At 33.6% G+C, this 23483-nt stretch overlaps 1 protein-coding gene across 1 annotated transcript; it reads left to right on the top strand.

Annotated features, from left to right (window-relative positions):
* The first annotated feature begins 22324 nt into the window (after positions 1 to 22324).
* Positions 22325 to 23257, top strand: LOC115950034. The gene has a single exon (XM_031067287.1). It carries the CDS (start codon positions 22325 to 22327, stop codon positions 23255 to 23257), a length of 933 nt encoding a protein of 310 aa, XP_030923147.1.
* Positions 23258 to 23483: the final 226 nt, after the last annotated feature.

The raw sequence follows: 23483 nt of genomic DNA, 5'->3' as shown, positions 1-23483 counted from the left end.
CTGAAACTGCTTAACTCAATGACTAGAGATGCTCTACAGGAATTTCAGCATGCCAACATCACAGCACCAAAACCTCCTCCTGCCTGAAGCCATACTAAATGGATGCCACCCCCTACAGATTTGGTCAAAGTCAATTTTGACGATGCCGTTTTCCAGGAGAGTGGTGAAGTAGGATTAGGAATCATTATTCGTAACGACCGTGGTCTATTTATGGCTGCATTAACACAAGTTATTCCACTACCCACTTCGGTGGAGATGATGGAAGTGTTAGCAATGCAGAGGGCTCTTATTTTTGCAAAAGAGCTCGATTTTGATCATGTCACCCTGAAAGGTGATTCTAAAATTGCAGTTTGAGCTATGAAGAGTGAAGGTTATTCTGCTACAAGTTTTGGACACATCCTTTCTAACATCAAGGTCCTATCTACTCACTTCAGGCGCTTAGTCTTCCGACATACACGTAGGCAGGGAAACAAAGTCATTCATAGTGTAGCACGATCAGCATGTAATTTTTCTCCTTTTTGTACTTGGATTGAGGAAGTTCCTATAGTCTCTTATGTTAATTATCTTGCAGAAATTATCAATAATACGTAAGCCTCGTCTCCTTTTCTGGGGTAGATTCCCAAAAAAAAAAAGGACAGTTGAGCTACCTGTGTTTGGTAAAACGACAACAAAAAGCTTAAAACGGTAGAGCCTAAAGTGCATAGATAGATTTACGCTTCTATCCTTAAAAGTTAAGGGTGGCAAAATCAACCCAAACTCATTTATCCACCCAAACCCACCCACTTAAATAAGACCCAAACTCACCCAATTATTAATTTGGTTAAATAGTATTAACACAATTAACATTAATGTTTATTGGATTTTAATTAACCGGGTACCCAATTACGATCCAAGTATCATTTTTACAAATAACCCAACTCTAAAATATCCCAAAACCACTAAAAAGACCAAAATACACATTAAACCTAAAAATTTACTAAAATACCTCCAAAACCTAAAAATGACCAAAATACTCAAGAAACCTAAAAAAAAAAAAAAACAAACAAAAAAAAAACAAAAACAAAATACCCCCTAAACCTAAAAATGACCAAAATACCCAAAACCTAAAAAAATACCAAAATACCCCCTAAACTTAAAAAAATGACCAAATACCCCCAAAACCTAAAAATGACCGAAATACCCCTAAAACCTAAAAAAAAAGACCAAAATACCTCCCTAAACCTAAAAAAATGACCAAAATACCACCGAAACCTAAAAATTAACTAAAATACCCCCTAAACCTAAAAATGACCAAAATACCCCCTTGAAACCTAAAAAAAGACCAAAATACCCCCGAAACCTAAAAAATGACCGAAATATCCCCAAAACCTAAAAAATAACCAAAATACCACCGAAACCTAAAAATTGACTAAAATATCCCCCTAAACCTAAAAATGACCAAAATACCCCCTGAAACCTAAAAATAAAAAGACCAAAATACCCCCTAAACCTAAAAACTTATCGAAATACCCCCTAAACCTAAAATTATCAAAATACCCCCGAAACCTAAAAAATGACCGAAATATCCCCAAAACCTAAAAATTGACCAAAATACCCCCTAAACCTAATAAATAACCAAAATACCCTCTGAAACCTAAAAATTACCCAAATATCCCCTAAGCTAAAAAATGGCCGAAATACCCCCTAAACCTAAAAAATTACTAAATTACCCCTTAAACCTAAAAAATTGACCAAAATACCCCTCAACCTAAAAAATTATTGAAATACCCTCGAAACCTAAAAATTAATTGAAATAACCCTAAAACATAAAAATTGACCAAAACATCCCCGAAACCTAAAAATGACCAAAATAACCCCTAAACATAAAAAATGACCAAAATATCCCCAAAACCTAAAAAATGACCAAAATATCCCCAAAACCTAAAAAATGACCAAAATACCCCGAAACCTATAAAATGACAAAAATGCCCCTTAAACCTATAAGCCGATAAAATATGGCATAAACCTAAAAAATGACCAAAATTCCCCCCTAAAACTAAAAAATGACCAAAATACCCTCTAAACCTAAAATAAAATGACTAAAATACCCTTGAAACCTAAAAAATGACCGAAATATCCCCAAAACCTAAAAAATGACTGAAAGACCTCCAAAACCTAGAAAATGACTGAACTAGCCCCAAAATCTAAAAATTAACGAAACACCCCTAAAACCTAAAAAATTAGTGACATTTCCATTGAAACCTACAAAATGGCTAAAATACTATTGGAACCTTAAATTTGACGAAAACACCCTTGAAACATCCAAAATACCCCAAACCTCTATTTTGGTAATTTTAGAGGCTTCAAGTGTATTTTGTTCATCTTATAGGATTAGTGGTATTTAGGTCATTTCAAATATTTTGAGGGGTATTTTGGTCGTTTTAGAAGTTTCAGGGTATTTTGGTACTTTTAGAGGTTTTGGGTTATTTGTGGTCATTTGAGAGGTTTTGGGTGTATTTGGGTCATTTTAAAGGTTTAGGGGTATTTTATTCATTTTATAGGTTTGAGGGTATTTTGATTCTTTTTTTTAGGGGTATTTTGGTAATTTTTTAGGTTTAGGGGATATTTTGGTCATTTTTTTAGGTTTAAGGGGTATTTTGGTCATTTTTTTGGGTTTTGGGGGTATTTCTGTCATTTTTTACGTTTAAGGGAGTATTTTGGTCATTTTTACGTTTCAAGAGTATTTTGGTTATTTTTTAGGTTTCAGGAATATTTCGGTCATTTTTTAGGTTTCGAGGATATTTTGGTCTTTTTAGGTTTAGTGGGTATTTTGGTCAATTTTTAGGTTTAGTGAGTATTTTAGTCATTTTTTAAGATTTACGGGGTATTTCGGTCAATTTTTAGGTTTAGGGGGTTTTTTGGTCATTTTTAGGTTTCGGGAGTATTTTGGTTATTTTTTATGTTTCAGGGGTATTCAATCAATTTTTAGGTTTCGATGGTATTTTGGTCAATTTTTAATTTCGGGGCTATTTTGGTAATTTTTTAAGTTTTTGGGGTATTTTAGTCATTTTTAGTGGTTTTTAATCATATTTGGTCTTTTTTTAGGTTTAGGGGGTATCATATCCATGGTCTTAAAAACCAAACCTGGAACCGGATTCTAATCTGGTCTGGTTATTGTTAAAAACGGAAAATAGAAGAAAAACCGTTAAAAACCGAAAACCGCCGATTTAATTGGCAAAACTGGAAACTGGTATGGTTAAACTGATTTTTAGCAGTTCTTCACTAAAAACTACAAATGTTGTGTTTTTGAAGAGAGAGAGAGAGAGAGAGAGATTTTGTTTTAGATTTGAGAGGAGAGATTTTGATTTTGAAAATGTTCTCAAGCCTGAAGTGGTGAAGCCTAAGACACCAACAATGACTCCAAAAACATCAAATCTCCTATCTTTGTGTTGAGGAAGGAGCCAAAAAATGAAGCAAATTTACAATGATTTGATATGTCCACTTCAGCCTTTGTTTGCTGCTCTTGCACAGTTGCACTTGCACATACCCATATCGATGAGAGAGACAAAGTGAGGGAAAGGATATTGAAGAGGGAAATGAAAATTTAGCAAAAAGTAGGATAGGAAAGAAACTTAAGTTCAAAGTTGTTTGAAAGTTTGAATAAAACACTAAAACGTATGGATGTAGATTTACAAAATGTGTGGCAGGTGTGATATAAACGTGTAAGTGGAGGATAAGTGGGAAAAAAATATCAAGTGGGCAATGATATTTTTACCCATTGGTGACTTTCTTTTTGTTATTTGACAAATTAAAAAATAACTAAAAATGGTTTGTAATTGTTGGTAAATTAATATTTAATGTTTTACTATTATTTAATTTTTTTTAGTTAAAATGAATAGTTATAAAATTATTTATTTATTATAATTAATAATTATTTATTTATTATTTATGACATCATCAGTTCGACCACCGGTTGGACCATAAAACCGATAAAGCTATTTCGATTCTTTCTTCATACCAGTTTTTAAAACCATGATCATATCATATACTATATAATAAAAGTTGGGTTTAGATGCCATGATTGTGCCAAGTGGCTTCACTAAAATGCAGAATATTTTTTAGATTTTTAGATTTTTTTTAAATATATATATATATATATATAATTTTTCTTCTCCTATAATTTCTAAGTTGATAAAAATCTTAATTTGATTACAATCCAAATTCTTCATCTAATCCATCTAATCCTTTTTCTTTTTTTTTTTTCTTTTTTTTTCATGTAGTGTATTATAAAAAAAACAGCAACTTTCTTATTTTCATAAAAGGAGGATATAAATTCATTATCTACTTTTTTTTCAAATATATTTTGTTTATTTTATTTTATTGGATAAATACCAAATTTTTGGATTAAAAAAAAAAGCTAATAACAACATGATATTTACAGTATAATAGGGAAAAAAAATTGTAATTAACGTTAACAACTTGATTTTTATGGTATTTTATATTAAATAAATTCCTTCTTTTTTTGCTTATATCAACTTCATCACAACTTTCATTGAGGATATACAAGGGGAGTTATTGATAATAAATTTGTAATCTACTTTTTTTTTACACATATTTTTTTAATTAATTTTTTTGGATAAATATCAAATTTTTGGATAACAACAAAAAAAGCTAATAACGTTAATTAACAACATGATATTAATGGTATAACAAAAGATAAAAAAATTGTAATTAACGTTACAACTTGACTTTTATGGTATTGGGTTTTAATTTAAATTTCTTCTTTTTTTGCTTCTATCAACTTCTTCACAACTTAAAATTATTGTTTTAAATTGAAACAACTTCTTATCAACTTTTGTTTTTTGGTTGAAGTTTAATTTTATTTGTTGCATAAATATAGGAATGATTATGGATAATAGTTTTATTATACCATGACTCTCATCTTTTGAGTTCCAAGACACTATAACTAATAAGGGCAGATTCATGATTTTTTTTATTAATATTTTCAACGTCCAAGTATCTATCATTTTTAGGGTTATTAGTTTTTTTTTTTCTTTTTTTCTTTTTTTTCAGGGAGTTTCCTTGAGGTTTCGAAGTGAAAGCTCGAAAATGTGTGTTGAACACAAGAGCTTGTTTAGACCCCCAATTCAAATTATGGCTTGGTTGATTTTACACTAACTTAATACTAAGTGCGGAATAGTGTAAACACAAGCATACAAACACGAGAGCTACTCTAATCCATATTTAAAGCAACACAGCAGTAAAATAAAATGAACAATAGTAGGGAAGAGAGATGCAAACACAGATAATACCAAGACGTGTTATCGAAGAGGAAACCAAAGAACTCGGCGAAAAACCTCTCCGCCGCCCTCCAAGCGGAAATCGATCCACTAAACAATCAGTTGGGATACATGGGTAAGCAAGAGACCCTCCAAGCCTAATCTACCCTCTGTACCTAAGCCCTCCAAGCTCCTACTCCAACAAGGCTTCTCGGAACCGTGTCTTGTCTAACTCTCCGGATCCCGCAACAAGCTCCATGTTGCATCCGCCAACCTTGGCGTCTTCCAATGCTTCCCAACAACACCAAAAACACTCACTACACTCTGAAAATGTGTGGATTGTGTTTGGGTACAAATCTCCTCTTAAGGTATGATAATGGGAGAGGGAAGGAGAAGAGGCTATAATTAATTCTCACTAAGGATGAGTAGCTCTCTCTCAAAAAGATGGGTGTGTGTGTTGTAGAAAACCTATCTAGGATTTTTCTCCCTGAATGGCCTCCTTTACATTTGTGGGTTATGAGGGTATATATAGTATGGGTGAAGGGTAAGGAAGTCACACATAAAAATCCTCCAGGTAGAATGTTTTGCGACTGTCTCGCGGGAAGGCCTTACCCGCAAGACACTCGCGAAAACGACAGCCTGACACAACTCTTCAGCTTCCAGTCATGTGCTCCTCACATGCTCTTTCGCTACTTAGCTTCTCGCAAGCTTCTCGCGAAATCCACTGATTCTTCATTTAAGCTTGAGTCTTCACCAACTTAACACTAAACCCAATACAATAAAATCCCACAAAATACAAGGAACAAAATTAGAGCAATTACAACACTTTTTGTCATGGAATAAAGCCAACATAAAACATAGTTGTAAAGCACAACTTTACACAAAGCACTTGATCAAAAAATAATCTTGGTATTGAGTTTTTCTCATAAAAATTTCTTGAAATTTATATTTACACATTTTGTTTTGATAGGGTGAAATTTGGTGCCTCCTACCTCATTTTCAAAGACAAAAATTCAATTTTATGTAAGTTTATCTACTTTATTTTTTAATGTTTAGTAATTTGGGTTGTTCATAATTCTTAACTATTACATTGAGGTCACCACTTAAATATGCTTTCAATTATTTTTTTAAAATCATTGAATTCAAGGTTTTTCATTTAAATACGCACAATTTAATTATGCAAACTCCCTTTATATTTTTATAGGCATCTCCTTTTATTTTAGTTGCATAGTTATCTACCATATTTCATTCAATTAATTTTGGACTTATATATGATTTTATTTATTTATAAAAACTAATCTTACACAATATGCATTCACTATATAACTTAAAGTAAAAGGTTACTTTGCTTTTTAAAAAATAGAGTAAAATATTACTTTATTTTTGTTATCTATTTAATTTTAATTAAAATAAGTTTTTTTTTAATTAATTTAACCATGATTCTTGATTAAGCTGTGCATCTCATGAGTATAATACATAAAACCGAAATCTCTGAAACTCTTACAATTTTCCACGTCAACATAATATTTAAAAAATGAAAAATAAATTATTATCATTTTTTTAAATAAAATTATTTTTGTTTAGTCCAAACTTAACAAGGTGTGAAAATCTCTCTCCAATAAGTCCAACTTAAACACAAACTCATCATTATCATTTATTGTTTTGCTACACAATATAAAGGATAAGCACGTTTTCTATCTCAAAAAAAAAAAGAAAAAAAAGAGATAAGCACATTTCAAGTTCTTGATAAAATACCATTACTTTGTTTTCTTGGTTAGAGAAGTTTGACTCAAAACAAATGCTACACTCCGATTAGAGACGTTTGGATCAAATAAAACTCTATAGTCTATATTGCATCTAAATTCAAACCTATAAATATGTTACATCAATGCTTCAGATAAAAAAGCATCATCTGAAGTAGAAAATAGTAGAGAGAATTTGAGAAGAGCATTGAGTATGTGATGGCAAGTCATCAATTATTATGTATATGGTAATTTGATTTATATATCTTTTTTTTTTTTTTTTTGATTTGGATGGATTCACAAATTTGTATTTTTCAATTGGTTCTTTGTTATTTATTCTTGAGGTTTGGATATCATTTATCAAGTACTAAATGTGGGGGCCTGTCAATCAACAGACCCATTAAGGTCAGGATCGTTGGGCCTGTGGCCCATCCGAGGATGCATATCCGTCCGAGGAGGCCATGTCAGGTCACAAGGCAATTGCCAAAGGGGGGGGGGGGGGTAATCATAACGAAGGTAGAGTTCTGTATCCGTCCGAGGACGCCATCCTCCTCGGCAGTATGCGTCCGAGGACGATCAGGACGCGGTCTTGTTGTAGCCGGACCTCAGAATTATGTCACCACTAAAGATAGGATAACAGACCAAGGGTAAAAGAGATAAGGCAAACAAATATCTATAACTACAGCTGCCTCCACATTAATTACCTCTCAACCAACTCTCTGGCCGCATTAATGTGGAGGTGATACCTGAACAGTAAGGAGGCAGCTGTAAGGAAGTTCCAGGAGGTGCTAGATGGGACAGAAAGAAATCCTCCGAACCCAACCTACAAGTGTGCGGTGAGGATGGAACACAAAGGGTGGTATATAAACTGAAAGAAGAACATGCAAAAAGGGGATCGGAACAGAAAAGGAAAGAAAGAAAAACACAGACAAAAGAAGAAAAACAAAAGAGAGAAAAAAAACTGTATCGATTACCATAGAAAACGATCGTTGTGCCAGCTCTAGGCCTTTAATATACGTGAGGGTGAATCTTTTTATTATACCAAAGTTAACCTAGTTCTTTACACCCACGCTCTACAAATCATATTATTTGGGCCTATTTACGTGCGAACCCAGTATCGTGTTGGGTCGTTACAAATCGTGTCCCTACACTAAACAATTAAAATTCAACAATAAAACTCATAGATATTGCGACTCTTATTCTAGAAAATATGCCAATGTTAATAGATTTTTCCAGAAGAGCAAATCCAAAAAGGCCTTAGATTTAGTGGTCAGGATCATGATCATGATCATGTCCATGTTAGTAATAAATAATCAAGAGCTTATTGCTACGGACACTATGAGCAGTGAGATCACAACTTCAATAATAATCTATATACTCAATAGTAGATTTTAAATCACTTTTGAAAGAACTAGGATATGTGTCAACTTTTTCTTCTTCTTTTTTATATGAACTTTTGGTCTCAATTTTAGCCATTTCTTTGTTTTGGATTATAGGTTTGGCCATATAGTGGATCTCACTAGCATTACATCGATTCTTTATCTTAAAGATAAGGCTTCTATTGCTACAGTAAGAACTATTTAAGTATGTATCCCTTGCAAGCATACATGAACTTAAATTGTCTTTTAATATATGCATGCTTTATTATTTTCTAACAGTTTTCCCGTGCATCGCATGGGTTAGCGACTAGTGCTATATATAATAGCAGAAGCTGAGAGAAAGTTGATTCCTACAATTAAGGAGGTGCTGCCATGTAGGAAAAATGCTCATCTAAAATTCAGCCACGTATAAGTTAAAAAGCGATAAATTATATTGTTTCACGACCTTAACACCGTCTGATAGTCTTTGTGTATATATAAAAAAATGGTTAAAATAAAATAAAAAAAGGCTTGCAACTATTTTAAAAAAAAAAAAAAAAACTAGTGATACAAAGAAAGGGAGGAGAAAAAAAAAAGCTTGTGAAACAGAGGAGACAGAGTTCGTACGGCCGTCCATCACCATCCCTTGCCAGACTAAGACAACTGCAACCGACACCAGTAACCTAAAGGTGCATGCACGAATTGAGATATGGAGATAGAGAGAACTACCACCAGTCAAAATTAAATACGACGAAAGGTCCAAGAGGTATTGAGATACGGAGATAAAGAGAGGCAGATACAGAGAAATAGAGAGACAGAAATACAATCCGTAAGCGCATAGGAATTAAGATTGAGGATCGGAACTACTCCGTGACCAACATAATCGGAACTAAACACAGACTAGCAAAAGGTACGCATCACTTCTCTGTGTTCGAATTTGAATTGAAATTCGGATGTTTATTCTCTTTCTTTAGATGCTTTGTTGTCAATATTAACTATTACGACATGGAGAAGAATGGCAGACCCCTAGAATCACAAGAGGCCATCTCCAAAGGACATATATAATAATGGCTATATATAAATTAAACTGACCTCTAGATGTGGTGATTTCCTTAATTTAAGGGGAACATCGAGAAGATTATTGAAAAATAAAACCATTTTATAGTTTATTATAGTTTTCTTGAATGGAATTCTGCTAGGAATGTTTACATGGGGTCAACAGGCTATGAATAATTAAACCATTTGTAAAAGTGATTCGGCCAAAATTTGACTATTGTATTATACACTTTCTCTTTTGTACAAGGTATAAATTGTTATTTTTCTTTGGTCTATTGTATTATACATTAGGGATTTTCACCCTTGATTTTAATAAACAGATTTCAACATGGATGCTTTAGAGTGTATAGTAATTATAAATTTTTTGTAAATGGGATTATGGGATTTTTTGGGTTAATTACTGCATTTTAAAATAACAAGTAAACAGATTGATAACTAATGTATGTTATACACTTGCAACTGATTTTCTTTGGTCTCTCTTTTACTATTTTTTCCCTACATTTACACACACAAACAAAAAAAAAAATTTGGATGTCCTTCTATTTAGATAGATTTATAATGTTCACCAGGCATTTTTGCAAGAAACGTTGTTAGAACAAACTGATAGGTTAGGATAGTCTGATTTCCCTTCTACTTATCTCATACTTCGTATTAGATTTTGTCCATTTAGTGTATTTGTGTTTCTATTGGCTCTGATTTGCATGTTTTAGCCAACTTTTTTTCTTTATAAATTGATTTTATTAGCCAATTTTTCCTTCAACTTATTTCATACTTTCATAACTATTTTCTTTCAAACCCACAACCTTCAAAAAAACATTGAACCAAATCTGCATTAGTTATAGCTTATGAGATTTCAATTATCATTTTTTCTAGATCATGTGTTGATGCCAAGTTGGTCATTCTCTAAACAAGAGTGTGTGTTTGTGTTTTCTTTTTCTTTTCACGAGCTTAAAAAGTGGCATTCTTTCTTTCTTGGTTGTCGCTGCTTGACTATAACATCCAAGCAACATACTTCTCCCAAATCTGTCCTTGCACTCAAAGACAAGTCCAGTCAATTTCCACCACCCTCCATATTTTACCATCACATTAGGTGAAATAGACCACCCTTCAAAAGCAACTTTGTTCTTGTAAAAACACACAAAATCCCATGAAAAGCATTAAAACTTGGTGTTATTGCATATTAAAACCCGGTGTATTCCGAAGGTATGCACTAATTTTTCTCATCGGTACTCATTTGAATTTGAATCAAAATCCAGCTGTTTATTCTCTCTCTTTGAATGATTTGGTCTCAAATTATAATCTTTGTTTTTGTTTTTTTAGTAACATTAGAAAAAGTTGCCCTTAATTAACATTAGAAAAGTTTATCTCTCTCTTTCAAATCATATTTTCAATGTTTTCGTAGGCTTCTTTTGTAGTATTTCTTTCATTCTCCTCTACTGCAATTTAAAACTACTATGATTTATTTTTTGAGCAATCGAAAATAATGATAGTTTCACTAAGCTAATACCATAGCGGTAGTAAAAGTGTTAAACTTGAAACTAAAATCTTATGAACAGATTAATGTTTTTGATTAGTCCGTGGATCTTTATTTTTATGTTTGCTCTGCTTTGCAATCAATTTGGCTTATTTGTTTTTGTACGATTTTACTATTCAGTATAACTCAATGATTACATTGTATTGGTTTTGAGGGATTTGATTTTCTATTAGTGATGATTATTGTAATACCCAGAAAAAAAATAAAAAATAAAACGAGGGGTATTTAAGTAATTTTTTTTATGGGGTCAACTTTTATAATTAATATTACTAAGGGGTTTTTAGAAAATAAGGTTGAAACCGTAGTTTATATAGTCTAATTTTAAGTCAGTGTATACTGATAGATGTTTTGAGAGAGGAGACTACCCAAAATACTGAAATAGAAAAGATTCGACTGTACAATTGAGGTGAGATCTCAGGATTTTAGAGAAAGTGTTAGGGAGAAGTTCTTTGTGGTGAGCTAGCTGAGGTAAGTAATCTTATCCTAATTGGTTTTATCTTTGTGTATTTTAACTACTGAAAATTGTTTACAGTTGTTACAATTTATTTCTATTATATTACTGATTTCAAGTAAAGAATTATCACAAATATATCTGATTTCTAAATATATGATGTATTTTATTTAATTTTTTTTAGCTATATTGATTCAAAGTAAAGAATAAAAAATTTCCACCAATAAATATAAGCATTGAATATAAGATTTATTTTATTTAATTGTTTTTTTTTAGCTATATTGATTTAAAGTAAGGAATATAGAAATATCACAAATATATTTGAATATTGAATATATGATTATATATACGTATTTGAATAAGATATATTTTGTTAGAAACTATGATTTCATATATATGATTATGGACAATTTGACTATGAATTGATTCTGATACCCAAACCAATGGGGATTATTCATTGGTACTCTGATACCCAGCCAATGGGGGTTATTCATTGGTATTCTAATACCCAAACCAATGGGAGTTATTCATTGATACTCTGATACCCAGCCAATGGGGGTTATTCATTGGTATTCTAATACCCAAACCAATGGGGGTTATTCATTGGTACTCTGATACCCAGCCAATGAGGGTTATTCATTGGTACTCTGATGCCCAGTCACGGGGATATAACGTGACCATAGTCGTAAGATTGTTAAGAATATGAATTATGTTTGAATATTTATTACGTTTGAATATTTAACTATTTTGAGACATTAAAACTGCTTATGTGTAAGTTATAGTTTTTGATATATGGAAAACTAACTACTTTCTAAACCATCTATGATATAATTATAAGATTAGAGTATGTGATCTATTTGCAAAGTATTATTTTAAGATTATGAAACTTCTTTAGTTATTTTTGAAAACCCATAGCATATTATAACTTCTGAAGATTCATATTACATCTTATTACTTTACAGATCTATTGTTGGATAGAACTTATTCGGATTTTGGTTGCTTATTGAGTTGTCAACCCACCCCCCTCTTTCTCCTTTCAAATTTTGATTAAGAAGAGTAGCATATGTTTGGGCTTCCACTGGGATGTGCGCATAAGTGAAGTTTAGGAAATCAATGGAATAAGATTTGAACTTTTATGTTTAAGATTACCATTTGTGTAGTCCTTTAGATTTAAAGGATTTAGTTTATTTTTATTTGATGTTGGAAGATTATTATTTGGAGATCTTTTGAGAGTTGCTTTATTGAGGATATTTTTAAATTTATTAATGAAATTTTCTTGAGGATAATTCTTTAATTGTTAAGAGGGCCTTACACACTTGTAGGGTGTAAACTTTATAAGTGTGTGGCTGTTGTCACATGCCTAGCTCATACTTGGGTTCAAGGCATGACAATTATATAATCAATAATTTGAGTTTTGCGATTCACCATCAAGAGCCTGCTGTTCAAAGACTCAGTTTTCATAATGATGACAAACAACCAGTTGTTTTTGAAGAGGTTGGTCATGCTTTCTTTAGATTTCTTTGAGAGGTTGGTCTGACTGCTATGGGGAGTTGTTGGTGGTCTCAGCCCTCTCGGGTTTGTGAGAAAGGAGGGAACTTTCTGTATTTTTGGGTTAGGAAAGGGTTCTGTTTATGGAGTTTTGGAAGGCTGGAACAGTGGTACTTTTTGTAGTTGTTATGTTACTATTTCTCTTTTCTATCTCATTTGTCTATATTGAATTGTGCTTAAGAACAGCCAATGCTATTGCTCATTGTACCTAGATATATAAATCACTTTGTTGTATACTGCAAAATATGAGCAGCAAGAGAGACTTACAAAAAATTGCCCCCTTTTGTAAAATATGTTACTATCTAATTTTTATAAAGAACATTTTTCTACCATTGAGTTGGTTTATCAGGCTTGGAATATATGTAGTTTGTTTTAAATCTAACCCACATATGTAAAGGGTTTGTGATGTTTCCTTCCTTAGAGGTATAGAGTATGGGTATGTACACTTTACATGAAACTGTAATTTGTGTATACACAAATTTTACTAATAATAGAAAATTTTCTGCTACGATTGTTTAAATATGAGCTATGGAAACAAGTTTAAGTAAAAAGTGAAGAGCATAGAAGTAATACAATGCTTGAGTGGATTACCTAAAAGATCTCAGATTTAGTAAGAAGAAGAGTACTAATATTGAGAAAATTTTAACATAAAAGAAAAAAATGATGAGATGTTTGGCTCAGCTGTTGTGGCTGTGATTTACTTATTTGTTCATAGTCAGGATTGTCCAATATATTCTCGAGGAAAGAAAGCATAGAAAAGACAAAGATATGTTGAATGTTAGAGGGTTCAAGCGAGGTTTGACTTTGACCAGCATTGTAAAATAGGTGGTGAAAGATTAGCTTTTATAATAGGATTTCTAGATGCTTCTTGCATGTTTACAAAGCCAACCAAGACGATGAAGTAAAATTTTTAATTATTCAAGTAAGAAGTAATTGAAGTAATATTGGGGAAGTTTAATTTAGATTTTCTTTTTCCTTTGCTGATTTCTCACCTATCAACCTAAACTCAATTGAATTCAATTAAGATGTCTTCTACCATCTTTTATGTAAGATGTTAGTAAATTACCGTTTGTTATATTACTATTTGAACCTAACAGAATTTGCATTGCTTTTTTTTTTTTTTTCTTTAGGTTGGTTGGTGAAAATATTTTGGGACCATTTGATTTTGTAACTATGATATTGAAATATGCTATCATGATCTATATGTCTGATTGATTTTCTACTTAAAAGGTATCTAGCAGTGGGTTATAAAATGAGTCAATGGGGTTTCATGATTTCATCCATTAGTATATTAAGGAAGTTGTTTAGAGAATATTATATATATAAGTGCAAGAGCTCTTAACTCTCTCTTACCATTCCTCTAATAGTGAATAGGCCATTTTGATTTTATTGTGTCTGTAAGTGAATGTTCAATATGTGTATAAAACAGTATGAACGTTTAGACCCTCAATTTCCAAATTATCAATTCAAGCTTATTATCAAACAATTAATGTGCGGAATATGAACATAAGCATATAACAGAATTGATAAACAATCTAAACCAAATAAAATCACATCCACGGCAGAAATTAAATGGCAAAGATTAAGGAAAGAGAGATGCAAATACAAGGACAACACACGATGTGTTATTAAAGAGGAAACCGAAACCCTCAGTGTAAAATTTCTCCGCGGCCCTCCAAGTGGTAAATAATCCACTAAAGAATGTAGTTGGGATACATGAACAGTAGAAGACTCTCCAAGCCTAATCTACCCAGTGTACCTAAGCCCTCCAAGCTCCTACTCCAACAAGGTTACGCCGAACCTATTTCTTCTTTAGCTTACTGGATTCCGCTATAAATCATAGCACCAACCAATATGAAATTGGTCCCTTTCTAACTGCTTCCCAAGCACCAAATGGAATTCTCACAGATGTGAGTAAAAGGTTTTGGTAATGAAACTCTCAAGGATGTAACAATGGAAAGGGTGAGAGTAGAGGAATTTGAAGAGTCACTATGTGAAGATTGGGGATGAGTCAATCTTGTTTTTCTCTAGGGTTTTTCTCTCAAAATTCTCTCTGGAAGCTCTTTACATTTCGTAGGTATAAGGGGTATATATACTAGGGTAAGAGTGGAATGTGAAGAGTCAATTTTTCAAAACAGAGCTGGCTGGCAGCTTGGCATTGCGACTTGATTGAGCCGCGAGTTCCAACCGCAAGGTAACTGAATGGCCAGACTGGACTTTTTGTCCTGTAGTGCTACAGCTGGCATGACGGTTCAGCTTCTCTACATGCTTGGCATATGTGCAACTTCTGGTGGCTTGCAAGCCGCGAGCTACCCGCAAGATCTAGTCACAAGTCCCTGCTTCTTTGCACAATCTTGAGCATTTCTTCACAGTCTCTCACACACTACCCTTACATGATTCCCACCTAAAAACAAGGTTACTAATTGCTAAAATACAAGCAAATTTGGTACGGAATAAAACTAACAAGATGATTGATAAAATTCAACCTTACAGTAAGCTTTTGGGAGATTTTGTGTAGATAAGCTTATTTTATGAAGAGAACATGATCTCATATATGATAGATTAGATCAGTTCTGGCAAGTTGTGGTGTCAGTTTTACCAGTCTACACTCGGTAGTATAAGCACATTGTTGCCTCTATGCCAGGATTAAGATTTCCTTGATCTATTGACAAACAATCCTTAATTGCCAGCCTGTTACTTAAGATTGTTTTAGGAAATCAGTCCAACAACCACACATCAATGTGTGGTGGTCTCTCTTTTGTTTTGCTTTTGTCCTTGCAATGTGTGAAAAATATATGCATTTTGGAAAAATCTTGATGGAATTTTGGTGGGTTAAATTATGATGGAATATGGATTGTAGGTAACATTCCACTAAACAATTTAGCAAGAATATAGCATTTAGTATCATAAATCCTAATAGACTTTTTACAATTTTTTGTAGGTGACTATCAACTATCATCCACTTTTGCAACAAAGCTCTACGTCAACCTTGACATTCCTGAAGTCACAAAAATTCAAAACAAGTAACAACAGCCATGCTATTTTTTTTTTTTTAATATAAGAAAATTAAATATTCAACAAACTAATAGAAAATCATGTTAAATGTTGATGCATAGATTGAACATCACAGTGGACATAAATGTTACACAGATTATGCCAAGGGGACCACGTGAAGTACAGGATGGAGAACTTGCCTTGCATAATGGAAAATCAATAGCTGAAATAAAGGATTTGGAGTGGAACTTAGAGACAAAGGTATCAAAGGGATTCATACAATATCAATTTAGCATAATTGATAACTGAAATTTACAGTCCCAAGATAAACAAAAAAAATTATTTGTAAATTTAGAAACGCGCACACAATATAAATATACATTATACTAACAACTTTGCAACTGAAACAGGTATAGGATACAGGTCCAAGTAGAAAGTAAGACCGATTCAACAACATTCATTTTGTTTGACAAAGGAACTAAGAAAATTGTATCTAAGACTGTAAAAGAACTTGCAGAGATGCAAGCAAAGGTAATTTCAAATAGAAATGTCAATTCTATTTCCATAGCTTTTCCTCTTACATACATTATCTTTAGTAATATTTCTTCTTATTGTCTTGGACTTCGTCATGTTAGAATTCTATAATTATTAATTTCAATTTCAAGAAAAACTTGAACCAAATCTGCATTAGTTATAACTTATGAGATTTCAATTATCATTTTTTCTAGATCTTGTGTTGATGCCAGGTTGGTCATTTTCTAAACAAGAGTGTGTGACTGTTTTTTTTTTTTTTTTCTTTTTTTTTTCTTTTTATGAGTTTACAAGGTGGCATTCTTTCTTTCTAGGTTGTTGCTGCTTGACTATAACATCTAACCAACATACTTCTCCCCAACCTGTCCTTGCACTCGAAAACAAAGCCAGTCAATTTTATTTCTTTTAGAAGAACACCTGCACTTTACCATCATTCTAAAAAACTAACCATCCACCCCCTTCCATATTTTACTATTACATTAAGTGAAATAGACCAGCCTTCAAAAACAAATTTGTTCTTCAAAAAACACAGAGAATCCCATGAAAAGCATTAATACAATGTTCAAGTCTAACCACCGAAAAGATGGTAAAGAGTATTATTTGTAAATTTACAAACGCACACACAATATAAATATACATTATATAAAAAACTTTGCAACTGAAATAGCTATAGGATACAAATCCAAGTAGAAAATAAGACCGGTTCAACAACATTCATGTTGATTGACAAAAGAGCTAAGAAAATTGTATCTAAGACTGTAAAAGAACTTGCAAAGATGCAAGCAGAGGTAATTTCATATATTTGTCAATTCTATTTCTGTAGCTTTTCCTCTTACATACATTATCTTTATTAATATTCTCGTCTTATTGTCTCGGACTTCGTCATGTTAGAATTCTATAATTATTAATTTCAATTTCAGAACAAAATTATATATTTGGTTTGTGGTCTTTAGCATTTTTAAGTTTTCATTACGATATTTGTCATTAGAATACTCAAGATATTTGAGAATTTCTAACTTGCTAGGTCAGTATAGTACTATGAATGCAATAAACTCATAAATAAATAAATAAAAACTAATGGTATATGTCATGATGTATGTATGTATACTTTGCTAAATTTATGAGTTCTTAGGTTTTCTTCTTTTCTTATTACTAACCAATCATATTGACAGTTTATGCTTAATGCATTAGTGTACAATATTGTTGATTAAAATCATAATGGTTGTTGAGGTTGTACTAGTCTTTGTATTTCTATGGTTGGTAACGTAGAGGTAACAACCATATAGTTTATATCTATTATATAAAATCTGTTCTACCAAAAAAAAAGTTTACAATTTGAGATGGATTTCTTTGTCGTAGGGATTATGCTAAGCTATTGTTTTGCTTCCACTGCCCCGCTACAAAAACCAAATTAGAATCTTCTGATTAGTAGATATTATTGAAAGTACCCAAAAAAGCATTGTATTAGAAAGAAATAACAAGCTCACATTCTTTTCATACTTCAAAGGGATAGTACTATAATTATTAGATGACAATGTTAGATGTAAATGTCTATCATAGCTTTCAAATTCAAAACAAAAACCAAAACATGTAACTGACTAGACAAGAGATGGCAATTAGTCAGATACTAAGATTGTTTCTATTGGAGTGATCATTTCAAAAGTTGAAGTGAACATTAAAATAGAGGGCAAAAACTTGAAGATATAAATGGGTCATTCAAACAACATTACAAATTGTGCTTGAAATTTCAGCTTTACGATCAACCACAATGGTGAGCATGGTAATTTAATATATAGTTAGACCATCGATATAATTTTTCTTCCCTTCTAAATTTTTCTTGATAGTGTTGGCACAGAAATTTCAACCTTTGGGTTGAGTAATTAAAAAAAATAGAACTAAAATAGTTTTGAAGATTATCAAATATGGACTCTGATTCTAAAAATAAATGCTAAAATTTATTTCTTTCCTTTACCATGATATGATACCAAAAAAAAAAAAAAAAGAAGGAAAATGCAATTGTGGTTCCTAAGAATAGCAGATTTGGTATTTGAAATTGTCATGTAAGTTTTAGATTGGTGTGTTTCAAGCTTATATGTGGTTTTTAATTTTTTTTTTTTTACTTAGGTTAGTTTGTTCCTGTCTTTTTTTATTCTTTAAGGGGTAATAACTTGGGCTTAATCACAAACATTAAGAAAGATCTCTTTGATTTCAACTTTGAATATGTTCCTTCATAGCCTCGCACAAATTATGATACCTCAAATTAATACTTTCCCCTGACTTTTTATTTCATAAATTTGTAACCATTTTTTGGTTTTAAACTTTTTTGTTGTCAAATGTTCTATAGTCTCATGGTTTGATTTGTTGTGGTTCCTAGGAATGATAGATTGGTGTTCCATTCGTTGTGGTTCCTACGAATGGTAGATTGGTGTTCCAAATTGTCAACTTATAGATTTTGTAGGAAAAAAAAATGAATTTAAGAGATGAAATCTTGATTACATTACCACAAGCCAAAATTGATAGGTTTCAGATTTGGTGCATTTCAAGTTTATATGTGGTGTTAAGTTATTTACTTAGGTTAGTTTGTTTATATGAATCTCCTTATTTTTGTAGGTTCTTACTTTCAGCAAATTAGTAAATACTTTAAATATATTTACTTTTGCAAATTATTAGAGAGATTAGTAAACGGCGGATAATTAAGCCAAAACCGCATCCACATCCTAAAGTTTATATTTACATTTGAATTTTAAAGGTACTTCTATAGTCTATGCAAGTTAAGGAAAGGACTAAATAATTTTTCTTAGTATCATGCATCTTGGAAATGTTTATTTTGTTAGTGAAAAAATGGACTTAGATGAGTAGTTGGGTAGTTTCAAGGTAAAGTTTAATATGACATATCAAGTCTTATGTCATTATGGAATCATTAGTCTTTCACCGTTGCATAAACCAAAGATTTTGTCATCCACTATCATGCACATTAAATTAAGCAAGTTTTATTTAGATTGGGAGATGATGAGATATTCTTGAGGTTGGTTTGTGTTTTTATAATTAAATTGTCTTATCAAAGTTAGTGCTAAATTTGATGTCTAAATCTCTTTGATTTTTTTTCCTCTTTAAACTTAGTTTCATGGGTTCAATTTCTTTACCTAAAGAAGTATTTAGACGAAGAATGTGAAACGGACAAAAATTTTGCTTCTCCACCCATTCGCTTTCAAAAAATATTTCTCTCCATCATAGCACGTGTTACAATTTTAGTTGTTTAGAATAGGTTTAAAAGAAAATCTATTTGTAAGACAACACATATTTTTATGGATAGCATACTGAGTGTTATATACATTTTAAATTTGAAATTCATACCAAGTGTTATTTTTCAAAATTTATAAATTCAATTGCATTAGCTACATACTTATTTAATTAAATTTATTTAAGACAAACTTTTGAAACAAAATGTTTCTCCAAATATTTACCTAAAATTATTTGAACATATTTGTTTTCTCGGAATCTCATTATTATTATGTACAAAAATATATTTGTGGACTCTTACAAAATTTTCATTATTTTTATTTTTATTTTTACTTTGTTGAAAATAGATGTACTTTTTTTTTTCCCGAGATCCCAAAAATACATATACTTATGTAATTCTCGTGCATTTGCACGGGTTTAAAAGCTAGTTTTGATAATTTTAAAGGATTTTAGAAGTACTTTGGTCATTTTCAAGTTTTAGGGGCATTTTGGTCATTTTGATTATTGGGTTATTGGATGAACTAGGGTTTACCCATAATAATTGGATTGGGTTGGGTTAGAAGTAATTAATTAAATAAGTAATAAATGGGTAAATAAGTTTTATATACCCAACCCAATTATGCCCACCCAAACCCACCCATTTGACATCCCTACTTAAAAGCTATAAATTTGAAGGGTTAAAGAGCATGAGCCGTTTGGTCCTTTGGATCTTGGCTCTATCTTATCTCTTGTTTGACTTTTTGGCTCTATGATATCTTACCTCTTTTCATTTTAATTCTTTATATATATATATATATATATATATATATATATATATATATATATTACTAATGGAATTGTAACTACATTCTTACCCTTAAGGATATGAAAGGAAAAACGACTATGTACGATGTAAAGAGCTGAAGGGCCTTTTTGTCTTTTTAATTTTTATACTTATCTCCAGCCGCTTCAAGTCCCAATCAGGAATGGAAATACATGGGCAAAAGCAGTCTTGCGCTCTCCCCTGTTGCAAGAGTTTTAGTGGTCTCCTGTGAACGGTGAGACCAGTACAGGTAACCCCTCTCGACTGGTTCTGAGGGTGGGTGGTTTGATTGAAGGATGGCTGACGAGTTGGAAGCATTGTGGAGTAAGTTAACATTTACAGAATAAGAGGGAGAGGATATAGAATTGGGAAGTGAGAGCACAAGGGCAGCGAGAGAGATTGGGAAAAATTGTTTGGTGATGAAGATCCTTACGCAGCGTATCATTGTCCTGGATGCATTGCGTAAACATCTGAAAATGTTATGGAAACCAAACAGGGGTGTATGGATATCTGAGATTGATGAGGATCTGTACTTGGTAGAGTTTGGAGATGGCAGGGACAAAAAACGAATTCTGGAGATGTGTCCTTGGAGTTATGAAAAACAACTAGTACTTCTACAGGAGTTTGAGGGTGAAAGAGTTCCAAAGGATATTACCATAAAGTGGACTCCGTTTTGGGTGCAGATATACAACCTTCCCTTGATGAGCATGACCCGAGAATCTGGAATGGAGATAGGTGGAAAAATTGGAAGGGTGCTCGATGTGGATGTGCCTGAGAAGGGAGTGCAGTGGGGTAAGTATTTGAGGGTAAGAGTCCGGTTTGATGCTACAAAAAAGCTGGTTAGGGGGAAGAGGGTAACCATTGAAGGAGGAGAATCTAGATGGGTATTTTTCAAGTATGAACGGTTACCTAATTTCTGCTACCAGTGTGGGAGACTGGATCATGGCGTGAAAGAATGCAAGGAAATTGCAGGGACGGAAAACAGAGCAGGTGGAGAGGAGATGCAATATGGAGCGTGGCTTAGAGGGGAGCCAGGAAGAAGGGGCGGAAGGGATCAAGGAAACATGGGAGAAGAGAATGTCAGGGAAGGTAGACCGTATAATGGAGCACCGATAGGGAAGAAGCACGGCGGTGACACGGTTCGAAAACAGGGAGAAGAGGAAATGGGTGATACTCACGTGACTGGACTGAACCACTGTCAGGGGGATGCCCCAAGCGTGAATTCAGGGAAGTTGCAGGTGACGGGACAGAGCGAGAAGAGCTTGCACGATGGAGGTAAGGTCAACCTGACAACAGAAAAGGTGAATTGTAACCTTACTCCAAAAGGGACGGATGGCGTGCGTCCCTTACTGTCTGAAGCAGACCTAGTGGGTGAGATGTCATGGGAAACATCGAAGAAAGAGGATGGGGATAAGAAGACTGAAGAAGAACCAGTTATGCAGGATACACGTAAGGAAGTGGGTAAGGAGCTGGGCTTAGAGTCAGGGGCAGAGGAGGCTTGGGCCAATAACAAGTCAAGCCCACTTGCCATGATTTATAATCAAGAGAAGGGCTGGGTCACAGAGACTTTGGGCCCAACGAGTGGCCACTGGAAGCGCCTGGCCAGGAAAGTAACCACTCCAAGCCCAAACAAATTATCTGGCCCAAGCAAAACCAAACGCAAAAGTCAGGTCCCTCTTCAAGAGTTAGACCCGAATGTTACAAGTTCAAAACGCAGAAAGGGGAAAGTTCAGGAAGTTAAGATTACAAACGAGCATGAGAATATGGATGGCGGAGAGGCGGTGGCTGCGGCGCAGCACCGTCGAGCCACATGAGTGTGTTAGCTTGGAATTGCCGGGGGTTGGGGACTCCTCCGGCAATCCGTACACTCACTGAGGAAGTGAGGAAATTAAACCCCGTGGTGGTTTTTCTGGCGGAAACAAAGGCGAACACCAACAGGATGAAGGGTTTTCAACAGAAGATAGGCTTTACGCAGGGGATCATTGTTCCGAGTGATGGCTTGAGTGGTGGGTTGGCGATGCTCTGGAGAGAAGGTACGGATATTCGGTTTAAGAGTTGTTCGCACTCACACATTGACGTTGTAGTTCATGGGGAGAGTAAGAATGGTCCGTGGAGAATCTCCGGTTTCTACGGGCATCCGGATACAAGCAAGAGGCAGAGTTCGTGGCAATTAATAGAAGCCCTCTATGCTCAATGTTGTATGTCGTGGGTGGTGTGTGGGGATTTTAACGAGATTCTGCATCCAAATGAGAAGTTAGGCTGGAGGGAAAGGGATGCAAATCAGATAAGGGACTTTCGCGATGTTCTTAGCAGGTGCGGTCTGGTTGATTTAGGATTTGTGGGGCAGGAATTTACCTGGTGCAACGGACGACATGGGGAGCAACGTACGCTTCTTCGGCTTGACAGAATGGTGGCCAATGAAGCTTGGTTTCAGCTTTTTCCCGAAGCCACAGTTTTTCACATTTCGATGTCGGCTTCGGACCACTGTTTGTTGGCTTTATCGCTGAACAAGAATCACCAGCAGAAGAAAAGGAAAAAGAGATTCATGTTTGAAGCAATGTGGGTGAGAGAGGCAGAGTGCAAAGAAGTTGTGGATATGGCTTGGAATTTGAATACAGAGGAGGCTGCTATGTCCGTCCAAGATAGGCTCAAAAGGTGCCAAAGTCATCTTGTAGGGTGGAATCAGAATAAATTTGGGAATGTGAGTAAGAAGTTAAAACAGAAACAAGATCGCCTCCAGTAGCTTGAATCCTTTAACTTGCTCCACGAGACAGCAGAGGAGATTAGTGTAGTCCGTAGAGAATTAAATGAGCTTCATATCAGGGAAAAAATCATGTGGAACCAGCGATCTCGGGTACTCTGGCTACAGAACGGAGATAGGAATACAAAATTCTTCCACGCTTCTGCTAGCCAGAGACAGCGGAGAAATAGGATTGGAGGCTTGTTGGATGAGGAAGGCTTTTGGCAAG

Source organism: Quercus lobata, chromosome 6 (assembly GCF_001633185.2).
Source record: "Quercus lobata isolate SW786 chromosome 6, ValleyOak3.0 Primary Assembly, whole genome shotgun sequence".
NCBI lineage: Eukaryota > Viridiplantae > Streptophyta > Magnoliopsida > Fagales > Fagaceae > Quercus > Quercus lobata.
Note: the sequence above shows the minus strand (reverse complement) of the source record. Positions and strands in the feature narration are given on the sequence as shown.

Excerpts from the sequence above, each read along its gene's own strand:
- LOC115950034 (XM_031067287.1), top strand. The coding sequence starts at position 22,325 with ATGAGTGTGTTAGCTTGGAATTGCCGGGGGTTGGGGACTCCTCCGGCA.